This window comes from Wolffia australiana, chromosome 5 (genome assembly GCF_029677425.1).
Source record: "Wolffia australiana isolate 7733 chromosome 5, ASM2967742v1".
NCBI lineage: Eukaryota > Viridiplantae > Streptophyta > Magnoliopsida > Alismatales > Araceae > Wolffia > Wolffia australiana.
Genome location: NC_135839.1, coordinates 19773929 through 19785878, shown reverse-complemented (window position 1 = coordinate 19785878; position 11950 = coordinate 19773929). Strand labels below are relative to the sequence as shown.

Below are 11950 nucleotides of genomic sequence, written 5' to 3'. Positions count from 1 at the left end.
TCGTATCCGTATTTATATTATCTGGTTGAAGGCAAAGTTTACTTTAACCCCTTAAATAATTAGGAATTAATGTATCCGTCCAACTCTTGGTAATTATATGACTGGGTTTTTGGTAATTTTATCATATAAATAAAGAAGAAATCTGTTTAAAGCAATTTGAATTAGCCTTCTTCTTCGACGAACTGTTGGCGAGCACGAGAACGGCCCCAGGTTTTTGATTCGTCTCCTTTGCGCGTTCTCTTCATTCTCTTTGTTTTTAGGTCTTGATGCGACATACCGCTTGTTAGTCTACTGTATCCTTCGATTTTTCGCGGTTTTCTGAACGAATGTTAACTAATACTTGATGAATTCTTCCGTCAGAGTTGTTTCTGATGACATCGAGATTAGAAGAAACATTTCATGGATATGATTTAGTTGCTTAATTTTCGCTCGTTTAGGTAGAACTTGTTAGATAGATTTACTCACTTAGTGATATATTCCGTGAGTTCAATATGTTTGATGAATTTACTAGCCGGGAGAAATCACTGTTTGCTTTGTTTATTTGTTCGTCAGAATGGTTGGACTCTCTGCTGGAGAGAAGGATTTCATCCGTGGCGGCGTAGAAGTGGATCTTCGGGCTGATGGACGCCACAGAGAGGATTTTCGGCCTATCTTGATTGAAACTGGGGTCATTCCGCAGGTTAGAACATTGATTTTGATTTTGAGTTGGTTGCGCATTTTATTTTGAATTGCTATTGCAGGCCAACGGATCAGCCCGTGTCAGATTTGGGGCAACTGAGGTTATTGCGAGTATTAAGGTATACAGTTTTTTAAGTGGTAGTTTTTTTGGATAATTTATGTGGCTGTTGTTTTCCAGTTCTTTTGTCTCATTTAATCTTTCGTAGCTTTTTGTATTGTTCAACTAGATGGCACGTGCCTCAAGTTTTACAATGACCAATGGATACTCATATTCAGTTCTTTACATGATTTTGTATTTTCTATGTTAATATGTTTCTTTTTTAATATCCCTCTTCTACTTTACTTGATTATGTTTCTTTTTGCCTGTTCTTTACAATAAAAACGGATTAGAATAAGAATAGAGGATGCTTTCCCAAATTTTCCCAAATTGAGAGGCGATTCGCCATCAGAGTGAAGTCTATTTTTCTTTCTTTTTATTTACAAATATTACGGATTATAGTAATCCTTTGCAAGGAATGCACACAAGGTCAAGTTTTGATTTCTCGCTCGTGAAGAGATGATGTTGAAAACTAGCCTCTAAATGGAATGACGCTTTTCGTCAAGATCGTGTTTGCCAAAAGCGTTCTTCATATGTGTACAAATTTGTGACCGAAATTCATGATTTGAACTGGATTATATAAATCCTACCTTCTGTTTGCAAAAAATCTTTGCAAATTTATAGTCCGGTTAAACATGAGTCTTCAATAAAAGATAAAAGGTGCTTAATCTGTTTAGGAACTTTGTTGAGAATTTCGATATCATAATTCCAGGCTGAACTTAGTAAACCAAACCCACTTCAACCGGGAAGAGGGAAGGTCTCAATCCACGTGGACTGTAGTTCCACGGCGACGCCTGCATTTGAGGTTTACATCTTTTCCCTTTCAGAAATTCTTCCTCGTCTTTCTCAGAAAACCTTATTAACAAAAAAAAATATTTATTTGCCACAGGGAAGAGGAGGTGAAGAGCTGTCAACAGAGCTCTCCGTCGCTCTCCAGAGGTGCTTACTTGGTGGCAAGAGCGGGGAAGGTGAGAAAATCACCGCATTCCTACCTGAATTTAAGATCAGATTTTTGAGAGACAGGGAGAAGATTTCAAAGATTTGACTTCGAAAAATCTAACAAAATGTACATCCATTTCATGTAAAAATTATTTTCAGGAGCAGGAATTGATCTCTCATCTTTGGTGATTGTGGAGGGCAAGGTTTGCTGGGACCTCTACATTGATGGGCTCGTGGTCAGCTCCGATGGAAACCTTCTTGATGCTTTGGCTGCTGCCGTCAAGGTTGACTTTAGTTTTTCCCATTTTCTTCACTTTTATATCGACATAAATTTCTTATTCTCATATAAAAGGCAGCATTGACCAACACGGGCATCCCAAAAGTTGATGTGGCAAACGCGGAGGATCAACCTGAGGTCAACATCAGCGACGAGGAATTCATGCAATTCGACACCTCCGCTGTCCCCGTCGTCGTCACATTGACCAAGGTGAGTTAGTCTTCTGCTTGTTGACCTACACGGTCGACGATGACCAGGTTGGTGACTTATTTCTGTCCTAAGTGGAACCCATGTGGTATAATCTAGATTGGTAAGGAGTACATTGTGGATGCAACGTCAGACGAGGAGTCGCAGATGAGCTCCGCCGTGTCGGTGTCGGTCAACAGACATGGGAAAGTGTGTGGTCTCGTGAAACGTGGCGGTGCTGGATTGGATGCCAGCGTGATACTGGACATGATCTCCACAGGGCGACACGTCAGCGAGAGTCTCATCCCATTGCTGGACTCGGAGATTGACGCAGCCGAGTCAGCTTTGACCAATGACATAGTTGACCTCTGAGATTTTTTTACTAGAATTTTCCAGATTTGGAAAAGTCCATAGAATAGATATTTTCTTAAATGTTATTATCCAAGTAGCTTGAGATTAGCTCGAATTATCTGTAGAAAAAACTAAAATTGCAGAAATTTCTCAAGGAGTACTCAACAAGGCATCAGGCGATTTTCAGATCATAAATATCACCAAAAAGTTGGTTTCTAATGATTTTCTTTGTCACTTAATGGAGAATAATATTCCAGTAATGTGTTTATTTTCAACGACAATGAGAAATTTCCGAAATATTTCTGTAACATTATCATTCTAGCAGCTTGAGATTAGCTTAGGGATGGGGAAAATATTTTTCATTCGCTCACGAACGGGCAAAGGAACACGAAGACGAACACGAACAGGAATAGGAAAAATCCGATCCGAACAGGTTTGTGAACAGTTTGCAAACAGACGAACTGTTTGCGAATAGGTGGCATTCCTGAGGAAATTCTCTGTGCCTCCGCTTGGCCCCTTTTGCTCCCGCTCCTAAATGCTAGTAAACGCTCGCTCGATCGCGTCTGAATCCTCATATTCATCCTCACATTATTATAAAGTAATAATGCCATTACATTATTACTTTATTATAATAATAGTATTTTTATACAATATCAGAAAGAGGGGGGAACAGAGATCTCTCTCTCTCTCTCTCCTCTCCCGTCTCTCCTGTCCCCCTCTCTCTCCCCCTACCCCCTCTCCCTCAATCCCTCTCTCTATCTCTCTGATAATACAGTTTCTTTTACCTTTTTCTAAAATGTGTAGCGTTCGCAAACAGTTTGTGAACGAACCCAAACGAACCGAACGCGAACACGAACAAGGATTTTTCTCTGTTCGTTCGTCATCGAACAGCATTTGTTCAACGCCGAAAAGGAATTTTCCATCCCTAGATTAGCTTCACCTTTATGAAGAAACATCAATTATTGCAGAAAATTCACAAGAAATTTCTGGCCAATATCAATATCAATACCAACAACAATCCAATAATATGATCCATTTCGGTGATAAGAGAAAAGTTAGGATGGTATGATGATGTGAACATTACTAACAACAAAATCGTCAGCTCATGGGAGCCCAAGATGAGTGAAAATTGGAAGCCTGCAACAAAACCTTTTGCAGGAGAAAAAAACTCAAAACAAATATAAATCGCAGATGCAAAGATCATGTGGATTTAATCTTCTGGGCCAGTTGAACGTACTTGCCATCAAAGGTGAATCTTGAGCTGGACGTAATCTGCAGATGGAAAGAGAAGGTAAGCATTCAGAAATATAATCAGTTGATGAACAAGTTTTTGTTGATGAACTACACAGACCTTGTCCATGAGCTTGTTTCGAAGTTCATCTTTGAAATCATCAACTCCATACTTGAGGAGAGACTTTCTGACTAGTTTCTCAAGTTTTTTAACCTTCAATCCTCCATCTTGATTCTGTGTTAGAGATTTCAAAATCGATAAGCAACATGGACTATACAATACAAATACATGTATATGTATATGTATACACAGATTTAGCATCAACAAACATATGTGATATGGAATAAGGGTCTGGGATTGATCGCGGCAGATCCATCGATCAAATTTGTTTGCTTATCAAGAATATCCGCTAATCCATCAAATTTACTCTATAATCAGATCTATCAATGAAATCCCAATCACAAACACAGATCAGATCAAGGGTAGCAATTTATCTGATTTTCCATTAATCTGATCGACAATTAATCGGAGTTGATTAATCCCATCATGATCCGAGCCGATTGGCGTGATTAAATCTTTCAATCGGGTCCAGTATGTGCTGACCCGTAAGATGCGATCAGCGCAGTTAATGTAAAAGATTTTGTGATGGAGCTAACCATGGGGATAATAAATTCAAGTCTGTTTCTGGTGACCGAAAGGGACTCTAATTCCTCCAATGAACAAACTAAATACTACCAATATTAGCAAAAGAAATAACAAAGTATTATCGGCTTCATGATGATAAAAAGGATTACTTTTCTTCATAAAATAAGTTGTAAATTGGAAACTCCAACATTCGAAGGAGAGAATAGAAGGGAAGGTCATTTAAACAGAATAAATATAAAAATAACAGCTTCTCTCACATAAATAATTGCACTGTTATGTGAGACAAGAGAGCCATACCGATTTCAAGATGGAAGTGACAAGTTTCTTCCATTTAATCTTCTCATCCGAAGAATCCTTGTCGCCAGGGCCGTCAGCATCTTTATGACAGTCCCTGTTCAAAGAATCTTCACCCTTCTTTGGCCGTTTTCCACTTCTCTCAGTTGATTCAGTAGACTGGATAACTTCCCCATCAGCCATTTCATTTGAATCTCTCTTTTTCTTTAGTAGATCCTCCTGAATTGTTTTTCCCTCAATCAAATCATCCGATTTCTTCTTTTCAGAAGAATCCAGGACGGGTTGACTATTTGCTTCGTTCTTGATCTGTTCTTGATTGACAGTCTGGTTCTTAGATGCATGGAATGCCTTGGCCTTGCTTCTGTGTTTCTTACCATCTGCATGGAGCAGTAGAGTCTGCTTGCTCGTTGTCGTGGTATTGCAGAGGCTGCGGACGCAAAAAAACAGGGAAAAAGAGTATCTTTAGTAAAAAAAATGCAAGAAAAGATCTTGGATTAAACTAAATAAATTAGGCAGAACACTTGTACAGTGTATGTATGAATATTTCTCAACAGGGATTACAGCTCAATTTACCTACAGAACCATGGAGGTCGGGTAGATAAGCCGACGTTGATATCAATATCAAGGTCTGGTTTAGGCTTATTAACCTTGTTTTGTGCAATTGGCGCAGACTTTGCCTGATTCTTTGGGCCATATTTCTCCTGAAAGAAACACGGGTATATTTTTATGATTCAGAGACCTCAATACAGGAAAAAAACCGGTGACAATAAAAAAAAGTTATCCAAGATTACAGTAGTATCTTCTAGATCACAAATGGCATTAGTTATATAAGCCAAAGAGACAGCTAAATGATTTTGATTCTAGTGTAGAAAAAGGGAAGATCTTTGGGTTAAATATTTTTGTCATCACACCACAAAATTGAAATAAAAAGTTTTCAGGATTCAGAAACGCAAAAAATGTGAAAGCGATCCATTAATTACCATTTTTGTTTTCCCTTCCATTCCCCAAGACTGGTGTTAAAACAGTTAACTCTACTTTAACCCACTGGAAATAATTCACACAGGAAATAGTGTTCATAATTCGAATAAAAGTATAAGCATCCCCACAATTGTAACATGAGTTGAACAGAAAATCTCTAAAATCTGAAAACCCGAAAGTCGCAAGCAAAAGATTATAACGAACAAGAATCCAACAGATTAAAGGATATATGATAAACCCCCGAGTTCAATTCAAAAGACCCAACAACGGAGAGACTGTGATAAACGCATACGAACCGCCTCCGTAATGCATTGCATATGGCTCTGAACGGAGTGCTGAGAGAAGATTTCGCCGCAGTCAATGCAGGAGAGCTGCTCGAATCAGAAAAAAACCAAATAAACTCAGAGACATCCCAATAACGAATCATGGCGCGAACATCAACCAAAAAAAACCGCAGAACGTCTCACCTTGTGCGCCGAGCATACTCTGAAGTGATTCGGCAACTTCGGCTTCCTCAGATTCTCCCCACAGTCCTCGCATTGGAACCACACCATCTCTTTCTCTCTCTTCTCTCTCTCCTCTTTCTCTCTCTATCTCTCTCTTCTCTCTGCTCGAACCAGGGTAAAGGGAAGAAGCTATGTCGAGGAATAGGGCTTAAGAATCGAAATGAATTCCAGGGGCTCACCGAATCGACGATCATCATCAGTCCACGTCCTCAGTCCTTGATCAGGCCCAGTTAAGAAGCCCAACTCCTCAAAATGCATATTTCCTCTTTGTTCATGGGCCTCTTTTTTCCTTTCCATCGGCCCAAAGTAATTAATCAACCCAATTCCTCTCCTATTAGAACATGGCCTCTCATGTTCAAACAATCAGACTCTGTCTGTCACCCTCCCTGTCCCTGCTAGGCTGCTATCGGTATCCGATAAGGAATATGATTGGGTGTTATTTACAGGATCCGTATAACATTGGGATATTCACTATCGTTATCTGAATCAGATGATGGATCAGATGATGGGTGTTATTTACGGGTCAAAAGCAGGTTGATCAACATGTGATCCGCATGATTTTGATCACATTGGAGAGAACTCAGTAGATAACATTCTGATTCTTATCTTATTCTGATTTATTAAATGAGGTCCACTATGCACCCTAGAAATCCGGTCGTTGCGCCAATTTCGCCACCTACTTTGTCATTCCTTTCTACTAGCATGCACTCCACATTCAATAGCCACCTCTACCACTCCTGCCAGTTCGTCAACGCCGCCAACTCACCAAGGCTTAACCAATTGTCGAGTGTCGACACTCAAATCTAGAATACCAGTATACAATTATAACATGATAAAAAGAAAATAACATAATGATGATAATCATGCTTTTGAACTGACAGTAGAGTCTGATAAAATTGTGATCATACACTGATCAAAATCAGTCGCATGGTTCTCATGTGAATCTTATCCATCGTCTGATTCTATTCTACGATGAGGTGAGAAGCATACCAATCAGAATTGATCTCCTTTCGTCTAACACAAATTAGAATCCAATTAGATTACATGTCATATTTTATTATGTGATTATAAACTGGTCAATCAAATTATTATTGGCATGCTTTTAACCTGATGATAGAATATGAACAGAATGAGGTTACATTGTGATATAGAAACAAACACCTAATTCATATCAGATTCTTGTACGTGCACAGAAGCAGGCTGATTAGATTCTGATCAGTTTGCTAGTAACCAGATAATACAAATTGATCAAAATGACTAGTGATAAGAATCCTACGATGACCATTGATAACATGAAAATAAGAGCTGATAAACTGTTACTTAAAAATATTAATTTTTAATGCATGTTATCATGATTTTGGTTTAAAGAAGAATTTGCTTAAATTTCAAGTTAAATATTTACATTTGATAAATAATTAGGTCTATATATTTTTTTTAAACATTTTTTAAATGAATTTTTAAAATAAATTAATTTTTAATTGACCATTTATATAAATAGAAAGAAATTAAACAATAAAAATGGATTTTAGAAATTAATAAAACTTTTTTTGCATTAATAAACAATTTTTACGATATATTCCATTCATTTTTGAATTCAAAAGTTTTTTTTATTTAAACTAGCCCTTATTGGGCCAGTTTTGGCGCTCACCAGGGTCTTACATGGCGCAGGGCGTACGAGACCACCGCGGACCAATCAGCATGTGGATTGGTGTCTTCGGTGCACGACACGCACATACGCAGCGCCGTGTGTGTTGCGCACCAAACGCAGCCGCAGGCTGACCAATTGCATGCGGCTTAACTCGCTGCGTGCGACGCAGTGAGTTAAGCGCGTGCACAGCGCCGGGCGGGTTTTCTACCGTGCGAAGCATGTGCATGTAGTGTGGTGCGCACGGAGGAAAACCCGTACACAGCACCAGAATGGTGAATGGCGCTGCGTTGTACAACGCAAAAAATAGAGAAATAATAACGGAATCGGAAGAAGTTGTTCTTCCAATTCCGCGACGATAAAAAGCGAGGACGAAGATTATTCTGCCGGATCTTGATTTCTAAGCTCAAGGAACGATCGCCTAGCCTCCTTGAAGATTCAAGACCGCCACGGAGTGATTTGGAGCAAGGAATGAGCTCAAATTCGTCGATCCGGCCACCGTTATTCCCCAAATCCAATCTTCAAATATGTGGAAATTTGGTGTTGTTCATTGCGTGAATTCTCCTCAAACGAAGTCCTAATCGCCTCTTGGTACTCCTAGGCATCCTTTGAATTCATTCTGCAATTATTTTCGCATTCAATTTTTCCCAATTGCATAGATCATTCTTGTCCGCCGTTCTTCTTTAAATTCCCGATTTTAATTACCTTAATTCGTAAAATTTACCTTGTTTTTAATTCAATTAGTACTCCTAGATTAGCAATTAAAGATTCATGATTTGCTAATTTAGGACCGCTTTGAAAATTCAAATTAAAATAAGGTAAAATAATATTTTTAATAAAAACATTCTTAACATTCTAAATCCGTGGGAAAATTAAATTGGATTTTAGAAAAAAAATGGTTATATTAATTACGATTTACTATCTTTTCTCTACCATTTCCAAATAACTAAAAAAACTCCAAAAACATCATTCAAGCTGAATTAAATGCTTGTTTTAAATAAATGGGCAAAAGCATGATTAACGAGAACCTATTGATCTAGATTTGAGTGAAGCTCATACCATAAAAAAATTCTAAGAGCAAATGAATACTTAAACAGTCTAGTAGGGGATTAGTTAGTAATTCTTATCAAGAATTTCTAACTAGTCATAAAATCTGTTAAAATCTAAAAACTTATCTCTGTGAAAACCTAGAGTGCTAATCCCTAATTTGGGGAAAACTGAATTTCCCTATCGCCTCCCTAGGGTTCGACCCCTTACTTAAACATGACAGGACAAATATTTTTATTGATTAAGTTCAAAACCCCTTAAAATAACGACATATAAATACGTATCAACCATATTATTTTCCTATTTGGTATCATACTTATAACTCAAAGGGTTCAATGTTGGATACATAATGTTTCGTGAAACATTGGGAATCAAGGGGAGTAAGTTATTACTTATTGTTGACTATTACTTCACTTCTTAAGATACTTTTAAAAGTATATTTACTGGTAATATCTACAATGATTTTTTAATGCTAGGTATTTTAAACACTTGTTAGTACTTTTCATTTTAACACTGATCCATTTTAACATTTCTTAGTCTTTACATTTTCGAATTGTTATCCTATTAGTTGTCATGTCAATATCAGAGAGAGCACTGTTACTGGCGTTCGATCTTATTATGGATGAAGACCCACATGTAAAGGTGACACGTGATCCCTCGAGCCAAGTGGATGAATGCAGTAATCCTCATGCTTAAGTATTTTATGTATACTAGGGATAGGATATATGTATGTGTGCATTGTCGGGCCAGAAACACGACAAGCCCATATATATGGAACAACCAGAAAATGAAAGTACCAGCATCTTCTAACGTCATATCAAGTAAAGTTCATCTAAAAGAATGCTATGAGATGAAGGGATCTACTAATGCATGATGAACAGTTTGAGTAGACTAATAATGTCATCTTGCGACTTGTGCGTTGCACTAGCAGTGGTGGTGGCTCAACACTAGAGGTTGGACATACACCTCACTACTTGATGTCGATCCCCCAAGTTCACAGTCATTGAGCATATATTGCTGAAACTGAACATGGGGATGATGCTCCATGGTTGTGGTCTGATAAACTCAAAATTAGGGGTAAAATTACGTCGCTGTGAAATTGAGTTTTAATCAATAGTATTTCTAAAACAATACTCATAAATAATCTAGTTAGCTATTGACGATTAACGGTTGTCTCCACAGTGAACATATATTAGGGAAGTAACTTCCTCACTATGATTTAGACAAGAATTCGAGAAGAGTTACAATTATCTTATGCGTTAGTGAATGGATAAAGATAGTGGTTATGACAGAGGTGGGAGGAATCAACGAAGGTGGATGAGGAATGTGTTTGTAGAGTAGGATGATATGATAAAGTTAGACATAAGTGGTAGCGTGAAATGGTGATGCAAGACAAGATAGGAGTGAAGGATACAAGGTATTTTACTTAGGGTTTATAATCTACACGTGAGGGAAGACGAGATGGGATTGTGACGACGGTGATGGTAATGATGTAGACGGTATTGGATGCGGTGATGGAGGAAGTGAAAATAATGTACAATGATGGTAGAAATGGAGAGATAATGATGCATGTTTTCTAAAAAGGAATGGGAGAAACAGATGACAAAATCATAATGGTGTAGTATGAGATGTGAAGTGGACGATAGCGGATGTAAGATAGAGGTGATAATGGATGATGATGAAGGTGAATGAGTGATGGTAATTGATATAGGTGATTGATGATGATGGTGAATTCACTACCTAAGTGTGTTAGAGAAAACTCAATGTAAGGCAAGAGGTTAACCTTAGATCTGTATATTCTAACGAGATCAAGGTATTTTCGTGATGCATATCAACATCCCTAATTCTCTATTGAAACTCTCCAAACACTTGAGATACCCAGAAACACTTGATGGACCTTCCAAAACTTCACTTTCTTTCAATCTGCCTCTCTAGGAGGAAGTGAATTTAAAGATTTTTCTAAAATACCAGGGTTCAATTTATAGATCCAACCATATGGATGGATAGAGGATATATAGACAAATCAACCCATAACATTTCAGCTCAATCTGAATTTTGTATCGTTGGATATGAACCCTGGAAATTAGATGATTCCTATTCGTTGATTTAATCCAAAGATTTCTCTCTCCTTGTCCTCATTATTGTTGTTATTGATGGAAATATATGTAGCCGGCAAGCCAATCAAACATTTAACATCTCATTTCATGTTCATTAATAGAACATATTCATTATTGTGCACGTGTGATGTTTATAATGAAGTCCATGAATACATGATCAGACTTAGTAAATTATGCTGAAATCGTAATACGGAGATCACTAGTCTTTAAGAATGTGCTCTAAACATTCCTATTCGAAGGATGCGTGAGAAGGATATCGAAGTATCTGAATAGAATAACACTATCTTGCCTCACTCATATGATATATCGGAGAAGAGTTCTTCGATGATTTTCGAATTGATCAGTACTAACGCGAATGACCAATTAGGGTTTTATAGTTTACCATACCCTAAGTCGCCCAAGGAGCGTCAAGTGGATGAGGGATAATACATACATGGTAATTGATGACGAACAGGTTCCATGAGTGAGTCGATACACACTCTTTTGCATCTTCTAGGACACGAAGTGTAGTTTGGCACCCCACGTGTTGGAGACTCGACCTATTGATTGGGTTAAATCGATCCGAAATTAATTAATCTATATGATGATATAGTTAATTAATTTGGAATGCCAATAAATGTTACTAGGCCACTGGAGTCGTTGACTAGACTAATACATGGGCCTAATGGTCTTTTGGACGTCGGAAGATATACTTAAGTTTTGGGGTTTTTATGAGAAATACTCCCTTAGTATAAATAGGGGAAAGCCCTGAACAAAATTCACCCAGACCAGAATTGTTCAGGGGCCTTTACCCTTCTTCTCCACTCTCCCTACACCCCCTCTCCATGCCCGATGCGATCGGGCCGACGTAACGACGACGATGGAGGTTGAACGGGGCTCGTCAACGAGAAGGAGGAGATCCAACATGCCAAAGATCGCATGGATACATCTAGAGGCTGCACATTTGAGTAGATCGACGC

General features: G+C 38.1%; 2 protein-coding genes across 4 annotated transcripts; one reads left to right on the top strand and one right to left on the bottom strand.

The window, feature by feature from the left end:
• The first annotated feature begins 123 nt into the window (after positions 1-123).
• LOC144703753 (3'-5'-exoribonuclease family protein) lies at positions 124-2643 on the top strand. Of its 3 annotated transcripts, none has more exons than XM_078576002.1 (8): positions 124-210; positions 553-679; positions 741-797; positions 1488-1580; positions 1665-1743; positions 1874-1998; positions 2067-2201; positions 2298-2643. In XM_078576002.1, exons 2-8 carry the CDS (start codon positions 554-556, stop codon positions 2547-2549), a joined length of 867 nt encoding a protein of 288 aa, XP_078432128.1. In that variant the 5' UTR covers positions 124-210; position 553; the 3' UTR covers positions 2550-2643. The 3 variants fall into 3 exon arrangements, with proteins under 3 accessions (XP_078432128.1, XP_078432130.1, XP_078432129.1); XM_078576004.1 differs by lacking the exon at positions 124-210 and adding an exon at positions 261-282; XM_078576003.1 differs by lacking the exon at positions 124-210 and adding an exon at positions 294-437.
• Positions 2644-3530: 887 nt separating this feature from the next.
• LOC144703751 (zinc ion binding protein) lies at positions 3531-6316 on the bottom strand. Its single transcript, XM_078575999.1, has 6 exons — positions 6144-6316; positions 5973-6047; positions 5272-5399; positions 4702-5125; positions 3880-3993; positions 3531-3800 (listed from the first exon to the last, which is right to left on the bottom strand). The coding sequence occupies exons 1-6, from the start codon at positions 6228-6230 to the stop codon at positions 3729-3731; spliced, it is 900 nt and encodes a 299-aa protein (XP_078432125.1). The 5' UTR covers positions 6231-6316; the 3' UTR covers positions 3531-3728.
• Between the last annotated feature and the right edge of the window lie 5634 nt (positions 6317-11950).

Excerpts from the sequence above, each read along its gene's own strand:
- LOC144703753 (XM_078576002.1), top strand. The coding sequence starts at position 554 with ATGGTTGGACTCTCTGCTGGAGAGAAGGATTTCATCCGTGGCGGCGTA. Across the intron at positions 798-1,487 it reads AGGTTATTGCGAGTATTAAG|GCTGAACTTAGTAAACCAAA; the intron begins GTATACAGTTTT and ends TCATAATTCCAG. Across the intron at positions 2,202-2,297 it reads TCGTCGTCACATTGACCAAG|ATTGGTAAGGAGTACATTGT; the intron begins GTGAGTTAGTCT and ends GGTATAATCTAG.
- LOC144703751 (XM_078575999.1), bottom strand. The coding sequence starts at position 6,230 with ATGGTGTGGTTCCAATGCGAGGACTGTGGGGAGAATCTGAGGAAGCCG. Across the intron at positions 3,994-4,701 it reads TCACTTCCATCTTGAAATCG|AATCAAGATGGAGGATTGAA; the intron begins GTATGGCTCTCT and ends TCTCTAACACAG. Across the intron at positions 3,801-3,879 it reads GAAACAAGCTCATGGACAAG|ATTACGTCCAGCTCAAGATT; the intron begins GTCTGTGTAGTT and ends TTCCATCTGCAG.